Here is a 20449-nt window from a genome sequence, read left to right on the forward strand (position 1 = left end):
TTTATTTCAAAATAGAATAAAATAAAAAAGTCAGCCAGTGAAAACAGAGCTAACTAAATTCACCCTTTCCAATTTTCTTTATTCTTAACATGAGACCAAACTAAACACAAATATTTGAGACTCTACTACAGGGAGAGCATTGTGCTAAGCAATATAAAGAAAAATGACAATTTTCCTACCATTTAGTTGGAGAAAAAAAAATAAACCCAACTCACAGCAACGGATGAGAAGCTACAATGCCACAGAGCATTGTGAGAGGGAATTTACAGTAGTGATTAAAAGCAAAGACTGGAACTCCATCCCTTTTTAACTATGTGGCCCTCAGTAAATTACTTATCTTTAGGCCTCAGTTTCCCCATATATAAAATGGAAATAAAAACAGAAATCAACAAAGGAGAATGAAAGAGAGAGTCTCAACAAAGCCAAAAGCTGGTTCTGTGAAAAGATTCATCAAATTTTCAATTCAACAAAAATTAAATACAAGATGCAAATTAATAATACAAAGTAAAAAAAGGCAATATAAATACAGATACAAACAGATTTTTAAACAAAATAATATGATGAACTATAAGCACATAAATTTGAAAACATGTCTAGAAAGAATAGTAAATGCCAAAATTGGCATAAGAAGAAATAGAAAATTTGAATAGGCCAAAAAACATTATAAAAATTAAAATTCTTTTCTCTGCACAAAATGAATTTAGAGTTCAGAGGCCCTTGGCTAAGATGTCAGGAAGCCTCAGTAACTGCACCAACAAGGAAGAAGACTTCATAGACTGATGGGGAAATCTTACAGCAGCCTTTCGGAAAGCTTTGGGCAGAGCTGCTGTTAAGGCACATTTTCCCCTCTGTTGTTGCTGATAACAGTACAGCATTTATTTAAAAAGTCTTCCAGTGACCTGGTCTGGAATAAATATATTTGTCTTCCCCTCAAAAATTAAAATTGTAGTCAAGGAATTCTTCTTCACACATACACACACAGCTAAACAAACAAACAAGTAAGACCCTGTGCTCATACACTTTTACAGACAAGTTCTAACAAACTTTTAAGGAACTTTGATAATTGCTTCCAAAAAAGAATAAAAAAACAAAAAAGTTGCCTAACTCATTTTATGAAGCTAATATAACCTTGACTGCAAAACCAAACAAGCATAGAACGAGAAAATTATGGGTCAATTTTAATTATGAATAAAGAGGTGAAAATCTTATGTAAAGCATAAGCTAACTACATCCAACAAAATGCTTAAAAAAAGATATAACCTGACCAGATAGCATTTATTCTAAAAATGCAAGAATGATTTAACATAAAAAAACTATCAATGTAAATCCCCACAACACTGAACTAAAGGAGAAAAATTACATGACTATCTCAACAGATATAGAAAGAATATTTGGTAAAATTCACCTCTTATTTTAAATGACAACAACAACAAACAAACTACATACATACACAACCTTCTTGGAAAACAAACAATAGAAGTCAATGTCCTTCACTAGATAAAGTCTAGATACCAAAAACTTAGAGCAAATACCACAGTAGACAAACTTTAGCCCATTCCCTTAAAGTAGATAAACTTTAGCCCATTCCCTTAAAGCGTGAGAACAAGGCAAGGATGCCTGCTATTACTACTATTTTATATGAAAATGGAAGTTGTGACTGATGAAAGAAAAAGAGGAGAGCAACAATGGGAAGGGAAAGAGATAAAACGGTCATTATTTGCAGATGGTGTTATCACAGACATATATAATCCAAGAGAGTCAAAAGACCAGCCAACAGAATTAATAAAGAGAATTCACTAAGGCTGCTAAATAGAAGAAAAACATAAAAAATTAATAACATTCCTTTATATCAGTAATAATCAAGTGGAAAATAAAATACCACTCACAGTAGCAAGAAAAATCTAACAAGGAACGTATAAGAACTTCACAGGAAAAAAAATTTAATTCTATTAAAGAATATTAAAGATGATCCAAGCTCTGCATGATACCTACAACTGCTCTAATTAAAAAAAAAAAAGGATCCAAATAAATGGAAAGCTATGCCATTGTATACAAATGGGATGACTTAATATATGTTAATTCTCCCTAAATCAATCTATAAAGTGAATGCCATCTTAATGAAAACTCTAGCTGGATTTTTTTTTTTTAGAAACCTAACACCATTATAAAATTTATATAGAAAAATAAAGATCCACCTATGGCTAAATCACTTTGATAAAGAAGAGGCAAGAGAAGGACTCACAGTACTAGATTTTAAGACTACAACAAAGCCACAAGAATAAAAACAGATACTGACAAAGAAATAAACCAACAGATAAATAGAAAAGAATGGGAAGGGCAGAAACAGAATCCTAACAAAGGTGGTACCACAAATCAGTGGGAAAAGGGCAGACTATTTAGTAGGTGGTATTAGAAGAAAAATAAAGCTGGATCCTTATCCTAGACCATATGTAAAAGTAGCCTCTGGACAGATTAAAGACCTATTATAGATCATGCAAATAAAAGAAAACGCTGAAGATTCTCCTTGTGACCCTGGGGTTGGGGAAAGAACTGAAATACAAACATTGATATATTTAATATCATCAAAATCAAGGATTTCTGTACAATGAAGGATTCCACACACAATTAACATAGAGAAGACAGTGAAAATATATCTGACATTTAAAACTGACAAGATTTAGAAAAAATAAAAGTAGCTCCTACATTCAATCACCAATGTGCACACATGTGTAAAATCCTACAGAAAAAACAGGCAAAAGGATATGAGTAGGGAACTCACTGCAAGGAAAAGTGTGTGAAGAGATGCTCAAACTCACTAAAATCAAGAAAATGTGGTCAAAACAACAAGGTACTACTTCACATCCATCAAACTGACAAAACTTAGAAAGCTGGATAAAAGCAAGTTTTTGCCAGCTTCAGGGAAATGGGAATTCTCACATGCTCTGGGCCATAAACATGAACAGCCATTCTGGAAAACAGACTGGCAGACCTTGGTGAATTTAGAAGGATGCATGGAAACTATGAACTAGTGACCATGCTGCTGGATCCCAACTGGTGTGGCTCTGTTTGTGGCTGTGGGGAACTGGCAGCCTCTCTTCTTGGGGATATGCAAAATGTGGTGAAAGCACGCAGCAGTTAAGAGGCAAGAACTAGAAGCGGACACGGTCAGATCATAAACAGGGTTGAAGGAAAAAAAAGAATGAAATTGAGATATGTAGCACAATGCAATTTTGGTAAATTAAAACACACAAAACATGATGTATCTTACAAGGAGACACAGATATTCAAGCAAGTATAAACAGGCCGAAGTGGCTGGTTATTTGAAGAAGGGGACCGTGGGTAGGGATCAGGAATGAGGGAGAAAAAAACCAGGAGCTGTCACTGAACAAAATGATGATGGTATGCTAGGAAATGAAGAGCATGATTAACTTAACTCTTTATTCCCAAGGTACCAAAACAAAACAAAAACCATCTAGTGACGATTTAAGGGGATTTTTACAATTTCCCATTTCAGCCATTCACACAAACAACTGTTAAAGCCTTTACTGAGAACTTTCTTCACAATGTGTTCATCCTGTTAGGATATAATCATACTTTTGAGCTGTTTATCATCTAGGGTGAAAAAGAGACATGTAAAACAAGACTAAATGTAAAAAAAACAATGCAATAAATGCAAACATCCAATTAATGCTACTGGGGCAAAGAGGGCTCATAAGGACACCAGGAAAGCTACCCTCAAAAGGAGGTGACAGCTGAGCTGGGTCCTGGGATATTACGAGTTTGGAGTAGGGAGTAAAGAGGATTGAAGAGAGGGAGATATTGGGGGTAGTTCTGGCTCAGAGGAGACAATAAATATTTATTGGAAAGTTGTTTTCTACTTTACATTTTCATTTTAGTAAACTTCTAAAATAATTGGTTTGGGGTTATACATGTAATAAAACCATTATAAATTTTTGAATAGAGGAACAGTGAGAAAAAAGGATGGAAAGTTATAATTTCTATATTAGTTTGATTTTAAAATTCTGCATGCTTCACCAATAACATACCTAGTTGAAGCTGTTTCTTATTTATAACAATTTTGATATAATTTTCTTGAAATCCAAAGGTTTCAGCTATTCTGTAAAATAAAACCATTGAAAACTGTAGGAAAACAAATGTAGCAACTATTATCCAGTAAACAGATTTTAATAACTATTTTAAACATTTTACACAAAAACATCTAGTATTTGAACTTAATGACCCACAAACATCATTTCATGATAAAGCCAGCAAACCAGTTAATTCAAAACTGCAAAAGAGACAATGTCATTTTTTAAACTATCTGTTTTACTACTTTTTTCGTTATGAAGTGGAGACCACTGATACTTTATATCCTTCTGAACAGAAGGGCCTCATCAGTCTGTCAAGAGAAAATCCATTCCCCAGACCATCTGAAGTCCCTCGGAGGAGCCAACAACAGGGGAGTTATTCTATGTGATCATCTCTTCACAAGTGTTGAATAATGATGTTTCCTGAATCCATCCCTAACAGTCCTGATGTAGACCAAAGAAGAAAATGAAAAAAATAAGCTTAAGAAACACTGACTGGCTACCCCTGGAGGTACTCAAAACTCTTACCATTTAAAGATACACAAGTATGAGAAATAACCGACCAGATCTCAAAATTAGGATTTCACTAGTTAGTGCAGGCTAAAACACTTCACTGAAGGTCACAGCAAGCTATTAAGAAATAAAACTCAAAACTAATGAGCTGGCAAATACCAGGCTGTCTCCTTTATATGACTTATTCATTCATTCAAACATGTATCAAAGACCTATTATGTCTTGAACACTGAGTTCAGACCTGATCTAAAGATACTAGGGAATAAAAAAGAGTGTTCTGAGTCTTGAGTTCTCTCTATACCACTTAACTACCATTGTGAGCCTAAATAAGTTATTCAACCTCTAATTCTCAATTTTTTTCTTCTATTAAATGGGGATAGTAATACCAGCCCTATCTATCTCACAGGATAGTCACAGAGGAGCAAGGAGTGCATGTAAAAATGGCTGAGACCACCATGGACACCAGAACACTCAGATACTTACTTGGACCTCAGTTCCCTGCCAGTGATGTGCAGTCGGGTCTCCAACAAGTTTTTCCTATCCTGTTTAAAACATTAAAAAATAAAATAAAATGTACTTGAATTGGGCACTTTTTATTACCCTGTGTCTGTCTACAAAATCAGAAGGTTAATATCAGAGGATGTAAATACTTAGGTCACTGATTAAGGACTAAAACAATGCATGCCTAGAGGAGGCGGCCTCTTGAACCTACGTGTTCTGAACCTGACTATGGGACTGGAGACCTAAAAGTCCTCAAGGGGGCAGTAGTGTGGTAGCATCAAGAAAACCACTCAATGCCAGGCAGGGCTTCAGTCTGATGAAAAAGTAGCTGCTTAAGGGGTTTGTCACATGGCCATCTTTATTCAAGTTCAACCAAGGGAGGTGGTCTAGGCGCCACAAGGATCTAATCCACCACCTAAAACATTAGGGGCCACCTCTATGAGCAAGAGATGTTTCCTCCTCACTTTATACTGTGGCCATGACAGGCGGTGATGATAAACATGTTTTTTGGAAGTCTTCACTCTCCACTGGGTGAGCTTAAAATGAAAACAGAGAACCACTAGGAACACCTATGAAGCCATCCAAATCTTCTGCTCAGATTCCACCCTCATCAATCAGCTTTCTAACTAGTCGTTTGTTCCCATGATAGCAAAGAGATGTCCTATATAAGTATATCGCCCTTTAAATTAGTAAACTGACATTCTGAGAGATACATGTATACTTTTATTTTTCTCATAAAGCTCTTTATTTTTCCTAGAATTTTTTAACAGCTTTATTGATGTACTATAATGAAAAACTTGGCTGGTCTTTTCCCCAGTTCCTGGGGAAGCAACCTCTGAGTACTCTGAAGTACTGTCTTTTGTTCTTCATGGAGGCCCTAGGACCACACCTGATGGTTGCAGGGTGGGGCCAGCAGCCCTAGAGTAGGGGCTGGCCCCACCAGAAAGATCAACCAGGTACTAGAGGGGTGGGGCTTTCAGCCACATCATATCAGCCCACCTTCCTGACCTCTGGGAGATTGAGTTCAACCAATCTGGTTGCATTCAACCAGGTGGACATTGATTTTATCAATCACACCTACATAATGAGATCCCATATAAACTCGGGACCACTTGAAACCCTGATGAGCTTCCATGATTGAGAAAATACATCTCTGTGCTGGGAGGGTGACATGTTCTGACTCCTCAGTGAGAAGACACAGAAGCTTACATTTGAGAACCGCCTAGACCTCACCCTTTGTGTCTCTTCTTTTGGCTTCTTTTTATATCCTTTTACTATAATAAAACTATAATCCTAAGTATAACACTTTCAGTGAGTTCAGTGAGTCATTCTAGTGAATTATCAAACCCAAGGGGGTGATGAGAACCCTCCAATCTGTGGCCATTTGGTCAAAAGTATGGGTGGCCCCTGAACTTGTAACTGGTGCCTAAAGGATGATCTTATAAGGGGATTGCCCTTAATCTGTGGAAATGGCCTAATTCTGGGTAGAGTCAGAATTGAACTAGATTGAGTTACTGCAGTATTTGCAATTGGTGTCAGAAGCTGTTGTGCAAGCTGACTTAAGTTTCTGATACCCTTGCAATTGAGATATAATTCACATATCATAAAATTCACCAGTTTAAAATGTATGGTTTCTAGCCTATTTACAGAGTTGTGCGATCATAATTATAATCCAATTTCAGAACATTTTCATCATCCTCTCCCCTGGCAAAAATCATATCCCACACACTTCCCACTCTTCCCACCTCCCATTCCCTCCTTACCCTTCCCAGCCCCCTAGCCTTAGGCAACCATGAATCTACTTTCTGTCTCTATGAATTTGCCTATTCTGGACATTCCATATAAAAGGAATCACAATATATGTAGTCTTTTGTGTCTGGCTTCTTTCACTTAGCATAATGTTTTTGAGGTTCATCTGTGTTGTAGCATACATCAGAACTTCAATCCTTTTTACTGCCAAATAACATTCCATTTATAGATACAAGACATTTTGTTTATCCATTCACCATCCTTTTGTTTTTATATACAGAAATGTTCATTCATAAATAGGAAATCATATCATTTTTTGCATGGGATTTTAACTTACAAAAATGGGATCTCGGAAATCAAACTACCAGTCAGAAAATTAAAATTAATGTTTAAATCAATAAATGTTCAACATGCAAAGTAACTTAAAAGAAGAAGAAATTTGGATTATAGTTTTAAAAATATCACAATTATTTGATCACATTGGTAAGTTAATTAAACATTAGAACCTATGTAAATTTGGAGAAATTACTCACTTTTCTTACTCTTGGAGGTAAAAATACTTCAATTGTAGCAATTCCTGTTGTTTTATAATTTTCATTTCCTGTTCCACGTTCAATTGCTTTGCAACGTATTTCTTCTATTATTTTTTCAATCTCATTTTCACAACATTCTAGCTTGTCAGAGTACTTCTTAGCAAGGTCCTATCAAGAAAAAATCAGAAAATATAAATCAATATTGTACCAACTTGAAAAAAAAATACAAAAGACAGAACAGCACATGCAGGACCCCAAGGCAATAAACTGCTGAGTGGCAGTCATGCCTATTACAGTAAAACCCAGTTTGCAGCTTGACATCTTACAAGGTACAGAGAATTTAGAGGATCCAGGGAAAGATAAAAAACAAAAGCTAGAAAAACAGGCCCAATAGAAAAAGTGAAATAATTGGCATTATTATAGGTGAATAAGGGTAAGCTGTGACTTGCACAACTACAATATGTAAAAAAGTTATTCTAAGGAATAATGAACTGTTCATCTCTACTGGAGGAAAACAAAAGGAAAAAAACGGAGAAAGCATTCTAATTGTAGCGAGAACAAGTAACAAGTCAGGTAAGACTTAAATAACTTTCTTAACAGAAAATTCTGGATTATTGTTACCATTAGTAAAATTATTTTCCAGGGAGAGCTTTAGAATTGGTAAGGAGAACTTAGAAGACTTAAGGGGCCCCAGAAAGAGATCTGAACCAGTTATATAAAGTGAAGTCACTATGTTCCCTCACCAAAGAATATTTGCTTTTGAGGCTTAAAAGCTCATTAAGGACTGGGAGGCATCACTCCTCATAAAACCTTAAACACTCTGAAAAACCCTAAAGCCCAAGGTTTCATTACATTTATAATACAGTACTATGCATGATGGTGTAAGTACATATTTATAATATGTTATAAAGCAGAAAGCACAGTATGTTATTTTTAAAATAATATACACCTACTTATAATACATAGATATTTTAACATTTATATAAGAAAAGATTGAAAGAATACAGCACTATTAATAACATTTAATGTATTTTTTAAAATGTATTCTTTATTTTTTTATTTAATTATAGGCATACATTTTTAAATCCAGGAGTATGTATTATTTTTAACATCAGAAAACACCTCAGTTTTTTTAAAATAACACTTTTAAAAAAAACTAATTACTTAGTTTCCAAGCTATGAGATTATAATAAGCAAATTCAAAAACAAAGTCATAAGGTGGGTTACAAAAAATAAAAGTGAGACCTGCCAGGGACAGAGGATAAGATAGACAGGAAACTAACACCCCAATCCAGTTTTGGTCACTTCTCAAGTGCATCATTGTGTCACAACATAAAACAATTTCATGCCCTCATGATAATCCTTTGTCCTCAATAAATGCTACATCATATTCAGCATACTCAGACTAAAAAAACAGAGAAATCAGGATAGGATTTTCCAGCTTAATAGATTTCTAGCAAAACTGATTATTTTTCGGTTTAAAAAAGCAGGTAAACTTCAGTTTCTAGAAATTTCATTTCTGATGATGCCATAAAAAATTGAAGCATAACTATTAGAAAAAATTATTTTGGAAAAATGAACACTGATGGCCATCATCAGTGTAAAAAACTGGGAAAGGGAGGCAATTGTTTTATATAAGACCATGATAAGCAAGGAAGACTGATAAACAACCAAACCACTGTCACCCTAAAAAACATAAAACAGTAACTTACCAGCTCTAGTACTGTTGAGCTGTCAGGTCAAAACTAGTTGCCAGATTAGTCATTTTAGGTAATTATATGAAAGAACTAAAAATAGCATATACCTGAGAAATTTGGTAACATTCTTACATGAATAAAATCTTATTACACAAAAATAAGCCTGTCAAATCCTAGCAAAAAGTGGGCACCTGCTTATCACTGATGCTTTTGTTATACCAAAAGTTTATTTGGTTGTGCTCCGCAATTTCTGGTGACATCAGAATTTTGTTTACTAGAAAGATTTATAACACTGCTAATTATTTGTCTTAAAAGAAAAATACCTTCAATGCCAAACCAACTTCTTTATTTTCATTTGTATATGGAGGTTTCCAAAGTTGAATTCTGTCTTCCCTTAAAAACTGGGTCAATTTTGCTTGAAGATATTTCTTTTGTGCCATCCTGGAAAGCAAAACAGTATTACACAGTATAAAAGTAAATTTTAAATGCTTTATAACTTACCTATTACACTGAGGTATTCTGTAAAGTAAGCTCCCTCCACCCCCTCTCTCGTGTGTTTAATTTAAATTACTAAGGTTTTAACTCACTCCAGACTTAAAAAAAAAATTACGTGTGTACAGAAAACTCAAAATTGCTAATATGTAACAAGATTTATTATACTTTCCTATTTCTTAACCTATTATTCCCTGATCTAAGAAAAGATGAACTAAAAGATGAATCCCTAAAGTAACAAAATATCTCAAACTTAAGTTCTAAATATTGTGTTGTGCAATAATTTGAGAGTGACTTTTATAAGTAAATCAACATAGAGCTTGTAAATTCGTTTGTATTTTGGCTAATTTAATTAAAACAAAAGACCAACCACCCTGGTAGAGAAATACAAAGAAAATCCAGCTTTAACTGTGAACTATCAGTAATAAATATTGGCTATATCAGAATTTATAAATTAAAAAGTTTTACAATTCTAGAAAAGTTTTACATGATATTTTATGGTAACAGTACAACAGTATATCTACAAACACTATACTCAATTCTAAAATTAGTTGGAGCATCATTTTTCAGCTGAGAAAACCGAGACCCCAGGTTTCTAAAATGACTCACAAAAATTAGGCTGGAACTTCTGCCTACAACACTGGGCTCTGCATTCTGTAATGCAATCCCTTACTGCTTTTCTGTTCTCTGTATGTAACTACTCTTTCCCAAAGAACCACATGCCAGCAGTGAAACTGTCTACTCATAGCACAAACTCACTAACAGAGCAATTCAGTGTTGTGGGTGAGGTTTCCAAGGGGAAATGAAACAGCTGAAAAGTGTAGTGCAATGTTTTAAGGCCTGCCAAAGTCACACAACTAGTATGAAAAGTAAAAAGTTATTAGCTCCTGAATGATGGAGACAAGATCTACAAAGCAAAGAAATACATATACAGGGAAATAAGGGGCATGAGATGTTTTGGGTTTTCTTTTTTAAATTTTTTTTTTTTTTTTTGGAGTAATGAACATGTTCTATAATTGATTCTGGTGATGAATGCACAATTATGTGATGATACTGTGAACCACTGATTGTAGACTTTGGATGAACTGTATGGTGTGTGAATATATCTCAATATATATTTCAGGTATAACCCAGATAAAAACTTCTTTCTAGTGAAGGCCACTATTCCACCCACACATGCACCCTCCAAATCCAATTCACCTGACCTATAAATCAATTTTGGTAACTTAAGTGTTTTCAATAGACAAATATATTTAAAAGCCAAATCCATTTATTTTAGTTTGGAAACAAGAGAGGGGGATAAAAGGGAGGAAGGAACAAATACAGTCAGGGAGAGTGTTGCCTACATCGGGGTGCTGCCCATCAAAGAATCCGAGATTTTCAAGCACTAAAAACTGCTTCTCACGCTGAAACGCGTAATGGTGCTTTTAAGTATTACCTTTTTAAACGCAAATAACCTGCACGCGCATTCACACAGCGATGCTCCTTACTCATAAGCGACCCACTGGGGGAATAATTTCACGGGCTACTGGAGCCAAGGTATTTGGAAGGCTGAATGCTGCACCGCCCTCGGAGTACCCGCCTAAGCCACTAACAGCCAAAAGTGTTTCACAATCCTAGTCTGTCCAACACACATGCAGCAAATCAACAGCATAAGATATAATTTTTTCCTACTGTCTTGAAACACAAAACTTCAGTGATAGATAACAGAATAAACAACATTAACAGATTTTAAGTAAACTGAAAAGTTTAATCAGTTTTCGATTTCAATGGATATTTGAGAAAGCTAGTGTCCTGCCTGCCATGCAGTACAACCAAAAAAGCTGAAACTCAAAACTGCTCCAAACTGAAAGCGAAATATTAGAAACCACTCCTTTAAAGTTTCATTTTCACTTCTGTAGGTGAATCGATCGACGCTGCCTTTACCCAAAGAAAGCTTTTAAATTATATCCATGCAAAACTCCTTAAGTTTTCTCTTAGGAAGAGTAACAGATTCTTCTATTAAAATTTAAGAGTAAGGGAAAGAGGTGAAAAATACAGAATCAGATGGTCAAGATGGAGAGAATCAACCGTACTCATTAAACAGCAAAGAAAAAAAAATCTGGCTTTCACTGCAAGTAAATCTAAAAAGGCATATTTGTAACAACCGTGTTACGATTCAAGCGTTTGGTCTGGATACTTGGGTTAATTTTAAATATATATTTATTTATGTTCCCCCAAAAGACAAGACTCTAAAAGTCCTTTTCATAAAAACACCCCACCACCGCCCAGCCCAAGGCAACCCAAGCAGACCAAAGCGCACCCGACAGCCAGCGCGTCCCGAAGCCCCCGCCCGGCCGGGCCTCCTCGCAGGAGCCGCTCACTCGCCGCAGCTCCAGGCCGAGCCCGACTGGGTCGCAGAGGGGCGTCCGAGTCGCGCCAGAGCCACGGGGGGGCGCCACCGGGCGTTGGGAAAACGCCGCGGGGGCCGCCGCTAGACTGAAGCTCGGAGCCGGTCCGACGCCTCCTCACCTGCGCCAGCGCCGCTCGCCGCCGCGACCTGCCAAGTGCCCGGATGCGGCGGCGGCCGCCGTTTGTTTTCATTCCGGGTGAAACCGGCCCCCGCCTCCACCGCCGCCGCGCCGCCCTCGCGCCACCGAGGAGGGGTAGGGGCGGGCCGTCGGCTCTGGGGCCGGCCGGGAAAGCGGCATGGGGGCGGGGAAGGAGGCGGGAATGCGGGGGGCGGGGCGGGGCCGGGAATGCGGGGTGGGAGCGGGGCGGTGCGTCTCGGGCATACCAGAAAGGCGGGAAGGAGTCGGGCCAGGGCCTGGCCGGCGGAGAAGGCGGGGTGGGAGCGGGGCCTGGACGGGAAGGTGGTGTGGGAGGGGGGCGGTGGGTCTGGGGCCTGTCGGAAAGACAGGAAGGGGCGGGGCCGGGGCCTAGCCGACCGCGAAGGCGGGGGTGGAGGCGGGGCCTGGGCGGGGCCTGGGCGATGCTCCACGCCCTGGTGTCTGGGACCTCCTGTCTGGAGCCTCTCGCCTGGGCCGGGGTTTCCCGCCGTGAGAGGAAAATTATCCTTACTTTCTTTCTCAAGGTCTTGAAAGAGGACAGAGTAAGTTACAGGAAGACCTGTTTCCTCCGGAGTGAGGGTCTGGACCTCTTATTGCCAGGTCGGGACTCCCACCCGACGGCCTTGGTCTAGCCGTACCAAATGAGATGTTTAACCCCTCTGCACTCCTCGTTCTCACCCTACACTGGATAATCCCACCCGGAGCCTCCCCTTACAGTGAAATTAAATTGCTTCACGCGAACGTGCCCTCTTGCCCTTGCGCATCTCGCCCCCAATGTTAGCTCCACTAGTGATGATAACCATTCCCGTGATCAACCGACAAGACTACTTCCAAAGCGGTCTGCTTAGCGCTGTCCTGAAAACAAATAAACCTAGGACATGGTCCGTGTCCTTATATCTAGGTGAGGAAATAAGACAAATATATGCACACACAAAACGGCAATATGTGAAACGCTATGAGAAGAAAGCAGAGCCCAGATGGTTGAGCACAGGTTCTGAGCAGAGCTTTTAAAGATGGTTAGGCTTTTGGTAGGCGCAAGAGGAATGGAAGATAGAGGGTCCCCGAAAGATTCCCCGATAAGGCTGTTTGCCCCATCCTTTCCAAATCCCGAAGCCCATTGTCAAAAGGCAAATCGGAGTCCAGTTGCAGTTTACAGCATTTTATTCAGGACTCCAGGATTGCTGCAACAAGGAAATCAATCACTTACAAAAGTGAAAGCAGCTTGGAGGCCGGGGAGTTTGCAGGCAGTTTTATAAACAGAAAGAAGGAAGCTGACTAGGTTCTGTTGATTGGAGCAGGGACCTGTTAGTCTTATAGGGGTGGTTTAAGTGAAAGTAGGGCTTTATTTTTAATTGGGCCAGATATGCTTAACTAGAGGCTTAATAGGCTTTTGGGGTCCAGTGTTTTGGTAGAGGATGTTTATCATATAATTCTGTGCCAATTCAGAGAATTGAACTTTTGTGTTGGTTCTGAAAAAATCCAGGAGATGTTTTTTATTATATTTGTCGCCATCCTTGGACCTGCTCCAGAATCCTGTCATGGTGTGCTACTTGAAAGCATGGGTCCTTCAGTAAGGCACCCTGGCTCCAGCGAGTGTGCAGAGGTAATATGGAGCATGTTACTTAACTCTCTCTGTGCCGCAGTTTCCCCACCTGTAAAATGGGGATAATAACAGCACTACCTTTGATTGTGGTGGGGATTCCATGAAATAGTTCATGTAAAGCATCCAGTAATTGCTGCCTATGGTTGCTGCTGTTATTATCCACTTTCCACCCCTCTATCCCAAGAAATGTTCTGGAGCAAGGAGAAACTGGATGCTGGGAGTTCAGTAGAAAGGTTATTGAGATAATCCAGGCATGAAATGATGACATGGATCTGACTGTAGACAGAAAATTAAAAAAAAGCGGGGGGGGGGGGGGAGGCATGCAAAACAAAGAAAACTCCGCAGTGGAAAATAGGATTTAAGGACTGATTGCAAAGAGAGGATGAAGAGGAGAGTTAGTTCAATGCAATGCAACAAGTAATGTTAATAGAGGTTTGAACTGCCTTCTGCTCTCTGAGAAATATTAATTAATGTATGTTCAGTGTAGTTTGGGTTATTAAGGGTAACATGTTTATTTCTTTGAAAATTGCTGTCTCATGTACTGGACAGGGAGAGGCTTTCCAGAGGGAATAACTCAAGATGATCCTTCAAGCAGACCCAATACTACTTCCAAAATGGGTTGTACAAACACAATAGGTGTGCAAAATATTGTTAATCAGAAATGTTGCAGTGTTAAAGATGTATATATGTGTGGAAGATGTCATCAAGAGGTCCACCCCCTGAATCTGGTTTGGCCTTGTGATTTGCTTTCGCCAGTGGGACATTAGCAACTGTGATGGAAGCAGAGGCTTGAGAAGTGCTTGGGCTTTGGGGCTGACTCTCTCTTGCTGGTGACCATCATGTGAATAGGCCTGAGCTTACCATGAGAGGCCACATGGAGGAGAACCAAGGAGCCCTCAGCTAACACGTGCCAACTGCCAGACATGTGAGTGAAGCCATCCTAGATCCAGCTAACCAGACACATGGCAAAACCCCCCAGAGATCCCCTGAGCCAACCCAGACCAGAAGATCCATCCTGATTCTATGAACCATGAGCTTAATGAAACAGTGTTACTTTGGGGATAGTTTGCTCTGCAGCAAAAGCTAACTGATACAGCATTCATTATCAAGTAACATTCCAGACAGGCCTTATTCATTGGACAAAAACATTTATCCTAAGAAAGCAGAAACTCCAATGCTGGGATGGCTTTTTGAAGACTTAATTACAGCACCAGCTAAGTGGCAACACCTTGCAGGGCTGGGCCAGTGTTCTCCAGGAGGCAGCGTATTCTCTGAATCAGTGTCCACTCTATGGTGCTGTTACCCCAAAGCCAGGATTCACAGGTCTCCAGGAATCAAGGAGTGGAAATGGGAGTGACACCACTCACTATCACCCCTAGTGATCCACTAGAAAAATGTTTGCTTCCTGTTCCTGCAACCTTAGGTTCTGCTGATCTACAGGTCTTGGTTCCAAAGAAGGAGTGCTCCCACCAAGAGACACAACAATGATCCCATTGAACTGGAAGTTAAGACTGCCACTTGGCCACTTTTGGCTTCTCATGCCTCTGAATCAACAGGAAGGAAGGGAATTACTGTACTGGCTGGGGTGATTGATCCTGACTAACAAGGGGAAATAGTACTGCAACTACACAATGGAGGTAAAGAATAGTTTCCTGGAATACAGGAAATCCCCTAGGGCGTCTCTTAGTACTACCATGCCCTGTGATTAAAGTCAATGGAAAACTGCAGCAATCTAATCCAGGCAGGACTACCAATGGCCCAGAAGCTTCAGGAATGAAAGTTTGGGTCACTATTCTAGTTTGCTAATGCTGCCAGAATGCAAAACACCAGAAATGGATTGGCTTTTATAAAAGGGGGTTTATTAGGTTACACAGTAATAGTATTAAGGCCATAAGGTGTCCAAGGTAACACATCAACAATTGGGTAGCTTCACTGGAAGATGGCCAATGGCGTCCAGAAAAACTCTGTTAGCTGGGAAGGCACGTGGCTGGCGTCTGCTCCAAGTTCTGGTTTCAAAATGGCTTTCTCCCAGAATGTTCCTCTCCAGGCTTCAGCTCTTCAAAAATGTCACTCTTAGTTTCTCTTGGGGCGTTGTCCTCTCTTAGCTTCTCCGGAGCAAAAGTCTGCTTTCAAAGGCTGTCTCCAAAATGTCTCTGTAAGCTGAAGGCTCCTCTCTCAGTTCCAGTGCATTCTTCAAAGTCTCCCTTTTGGCTGTAACTCCTCTTCAAAATGTCACTCTCAGCTGCATTGAATTCCTTCTGTTTGTCAGCTCATTTCAATGGCTCAGTGATTTAATTTAGACGCACCCTGAATGGGTGGGGTAACAACTCCATGGAAACTATCCAATCAGAGTCATCACCCACGGTTGGGTGGGGCACATCTCCACGGAAACACTCAAAGGATTACAATTTAATCAACACCAGTACATCTGCCCACACAAGATTACATCAAAGATAATGGCGTTTTGGGGGACATAATACATTCAAACTGGCACAGTCACCTTACCAGGCAAAGAACCATGGTCAGCTGAAGTCCTTGCTGAGGATAAAGGGAACATGGCCTGGGTAGTGGAAAAAGGTAGTGATAAATATGAACTATGACCATGTGACCAGTTACAGAAACAAGGACCATAATCGCATGAATATTTCCTCCTTTTTTTTTTTTTAATGAGTATGTTTGTATTTGTCTGTAAGGCAAATATCTTTGTTTTCTGCTCTATCTTATCCCCTTATCATAGGACATAAGCTGTATTGTTCATGTTATATTTAAGTTAAGGGATATCAAGTTTAAGAGCGAACATTACCCAAGGACTTGCATCTTATTCTGGAGAGACTTAGTGCGTTTCCAGTTGTACACAGGACAGTTGAGTATTGTTAGGCGAAAAAGATGTTTGTTATTGTTTTTTATTTAGAGATTAAGCATGGCTTAAGGTGATGTATATAGCTGTCAAGTTGACAAGGGGTGGTGGACTGTGGTGGTTAGGTTCATATGTCAACTTGGCCAGGTGATGGTGCCCTGCTGTCTGGTCAAGCAAGCACTGGCCTATTGGTTGCTGCGAGGACATTTTGTGGACTTAAATCATCAGTATGTTGATTGCATCTGTGGCTAATTACATCTGCAGTTGTCCAAGGGGAGTGTCTTCTGCAGTGAGAGACGTTTAATCTAATCAAGGAAGGCTTTTAAGGGGGAGGTGATAGCTTCAGTGGACAGAAGAGAGAACTTGCATCTCTACTTTGGCCGGTCAGCTTCTCCTGGGGAATTCATTGAAGACCTTCATTGGAGTTGCCAGCTTGCAGCCTGCCCTATGGAATTTGGATTCATGCATCCCCACAGTCGCATGAGACACCTTTATAAAATCTCATACTATTTACAGATATCTCCTGTTGGTTCTGTTTCCCTAGAGAACCCTGACTAATACAAATACCAAGGGCAAAAGCCATTCGCTTCTTTGTGACCGAGTGTAGTAAAAGTTGATCTTTTTCCTGAACATACCACAAAGTCTGCGTTTTTCAGTATACCAATCTTAATAATATATGATTTACATTTTTTCCTTTGTAGTTCATATTGGCATGCATTCTTACTTTTAAAAACAGCTTTATTGAAATATAATTCACATACCACTCAATTCACCAATTTAAATTGTACAGTTCAGTGCTTTTTAGTCTATACACAGAATTGTGCACCCATCACCACAGTCAGTTTTAGAACATTTTAATCATCTCCAAAAGAAACCATATACCCATTAGCAATCACTTTCCATATGCCCTCAATCACCTCATCCCTAGGCAACCATTAGTCTACTATCTGTCTCTATGGAGTTGTCTATTCTGGACATTTCATATAAATGGAGTCACACAATATGTGGTCTTTTGTGTCTACCTTCTTTCATTTAGCATAATGTTTTTGAGGTTGGTACGTGTTGTAGCATGTATCAGTACTTCATTTCCTTTTTATTGCTGAATAATATTCCATTTTATGGGTATACCACATTTTTTTTACCATCAGTTGGTGGACATTTGGGTTGTTTCCATATTTTAGCTATTTCAGTAATTCTGCTGTGAACATTCATGTACAAATATTTTTGTGGACATATGTTTTCATTTCTCTTGGGTATATTCCTGGGAGTGGACTTGCTGAGTCATTTGGTAATTCTATGTTTAACATTTTGGAGAACTGCCAAAATTTTTCCAAAGCAGCTGCTCCATTTTTACATTCTCAGCAGCAATGTATGAAGGTTTCAGTACCTTCACATCCTCAGCAGCACTTGTCTCTTTCATTATAGCCATCACATTAGGTATAAAGTAGTAACCTGTGGTTTTGATTTGCATTTACTTAATGACTGGTGATGTTGGGCATCTTTTCATGTGCTTGCCCAGTTGTGTTTCTTCTTTGGAGAAATGTCAATTCAAGTCTTTTCCCCAATGTTTAAATGGGGATATTTGTCATTTTTTTGTTGAACTGTAAAAGTTCTTTGTATATTTTGGATAACCGTCCCTTATCAGATATATGATTTGAAAATATTTTCTCCCATTATGTGGGGTTTTCACTTCTTTAATAGTGTCCTTTGAAACATAAAAATTTTAAATTTCAGTGAAGTCCAATTTATTCAAGTTTTCTTTTGTTGCTTGTTGCTTTTGCAGTCATATCTAAGAAGCCATTTCCTAACTCATGGTCACAAAGATTTACTCCTCTGTTTGTTTCTTAGAATTTTATGGTTTTAGCTCTTGTATTTAGATCTATAATCCATTTCAAGTTAATTTTTGTATATGGTGTGAGATAGGGGTCCAATTTCATTCTCTTATGTGGGGATACCCAGTTGTTCCAGAATCATTTGTTGAAAAGACTAGTCCCTGTTGAATTGTCTTGGAACCATTATCAAAAATCAATTGATTTTTTTATTCTAATTTTTATTTTATTTTTTGGACTAATGAAAATGTTCAAAGATTGATTTTGGTGATGAAAACACGACTATATGACGATACTATAAACAACTGATTGTACACTTTGAAGGACTGTATGTTATGTGAATATATCTCAATAAAATTGCATTAAAAAAAGAGGTCATTACGATTCTGGGAGTTGATTGATATGAGAGAGAAGAGCAAGGTGTTGCTGTAGGAGCATGAATGAGGACCACCTTACCTAGACTGGGATGGTCATGAAAATCTGTCCAAAGGTAAAGAAATTTAATTCTATTTAGAGAGGGGGTCTAAAGGGATACAGTATGTGACCTTGCACAAATCACAGGATCTCTTTCTGCCTGTTTTGTAGATGAGGCTTAAGGCTGGAAGAGGTCATATTATTTATCAAAAGAAATAGTCCCCATCCCTCTGGAAGTGCTCTCAAAAAATTTAGCAAATTTCACTCAATTATATTCTCCTTCTCTACAACCTTTCAAGAAGTAGCTCAGGACCCAAAAAGTGAAATGTCCCAGCATTAGGCTGGTAGAAGGGGAAGGTACTCAGGGGAGCTTTACTTGAAAGAAACAAAAGAATTTTTTAAAAGGGGGGGATGGGGGGCAAAGGGCTTCTTCTTGAAGGAATTATGGAATTTGAAAATCACCATTCTGCAATCCCAGTGAAATAACTGATTCAGCCAAGGATCATCAATGGATGCTGTTGGGGATTGAATTATGTCCCACAAAAGGCAAGTTTGGGTCCCAAGCCCTGGTCTCATGGGTGTGAACATATTTGTAAATAAGGCCTTTGAAATAACTAATGTTATTAGTTAAGGCATGCCAAAATTAAATGACGGTGGGCCTTAATCCAATATGCTGAAGTCTTATAAGCAAAGAAAATTGGGCACAGTGGGATGGTATATGGGAAAAACACAATTAATGCAAACTAAGGTCCATAGTTAACAGTAACATTGTAATATTCTTTCATTAACTATAACAAAGGCACTATACCAAAGCTAAATGTCAATAAGAGAGGGATATTAGGAAGAGGTATGGAATTTTTTTGTCTTTCTTTTTGGAGGAAATGGAAATATTCTCATTTAGATTGTGGTGTTGAATGCATAACTATATGATTATACAAGGAGCCATTGATTGTAGACTTAAGATGGATTGTATGGTGTCTGAATAAAACTGTTTAAAAAAATGGACACAGAAGGAGAAGCTACAGGAAGCAGGCAGAAACTAGAAGTCAACGGAAACTGGAAGAGAAAGAAGACACCACCATGTGCCAGGAAATCCAAAGACTGCTGGCCAGTCAGAGGATTTTGACCCCAGGAGGAAGCAAGTCTTCTAGCCTCTGAAACCGTGAGCCAATTAATTCCTTAAGGAAGGAATTAATTGCAAGATATTTGTTTTAGCAGCCAGGAAATTAATACAGATGTTAAAACCATTAGGTGAAGTTATTTTTGAGGAACAGAGGATTCACAAGTACCTTAAAATGGTAAGATCCAATCCATTGTGAGGTATTTATTTTAGCAGCCAGGAAACTAACACAGATGTTAAAACCTTAGGTGAAAAGTTATTTTGAGGAACAGAGTATTCAAAGGTACCTTAAAATGGTAAGATCCAATGATCATCACCTTATTCAAATGACCAAATTTAAAGTTGCTGAAGCATAATCTTATTTATGGTTTGAAAACCCTGTGTTCCTCCTGTAAAAATTCTGTAAGAATTCTGCATCACCTATGAAACATTTCTGCCAGACATATTTAACTCAAATCTAATCAAACTTTGACCTAATTCTAGTTTATAAGAAATGTAGTTATA

At 38.6% G+C, this 20449-nt stretch overlaps 2 protein-coding genes across 2 annotated transcripts in view; one reads left to right on the forward strand and one right to left on the reverse strand.

Moving 5' to 3' along the window:
* Positions 1-5152, forward strand: part of WDR86 (WD repeat domain 86) — a 64910-nt gene extending 59758 nt beyond the window's left edge. Inside the window, exon 7 of the mRNA XM_037835787.1 lies at positions 5008-5152. Within this exon, the coding sequence (XP_037691715.1) occupies positions 5008-5049 (42 nt within the window). The 3' untranslated portion in view covers positions 5050-5152. The remainder of the gene's footprint in view (positions 1-5007) is intronic.
* The window catches only part of NUB1 (negative regulator of ubiquitin like proteins 1), a 38504-nt gene extending 26439 nt beyond the window's left edge, over positions 1-12065 (reverse strand). Inside the window, 5 exon segments of the mRNA XM_037835779.1 lie at positions 4047-4117; positions 5085-5143; positions 7385-7552; positions 9405-9522; positions 11876-12065. Coding sequence (XP_037691707.1) covers positions 4047-4117; positions 5085-5143; positions 7385-7552; positions 9405-9521 — 415 coding nt within the window. The 5' untranslated portion in view covers position 9522; positions 11876-12065.
* Positions 12066-20449: the final 8384 nt, after the last annotated feature.

Source organism: Choloepus didactylus, chromosome 5, assembly GCF_015220235.1.
Source record: "Choloepus didactylus isolate mChoDid1 chromosome 5, mChoDid1.pri, whole genome shotgun sequence".
Classification (NCBI taxonomy): Eukaryota; Metazoa; Chordata; class Mammalia; order Pilosa; family Megalonychidae; genus Choloepus; species Choloepus didactylus.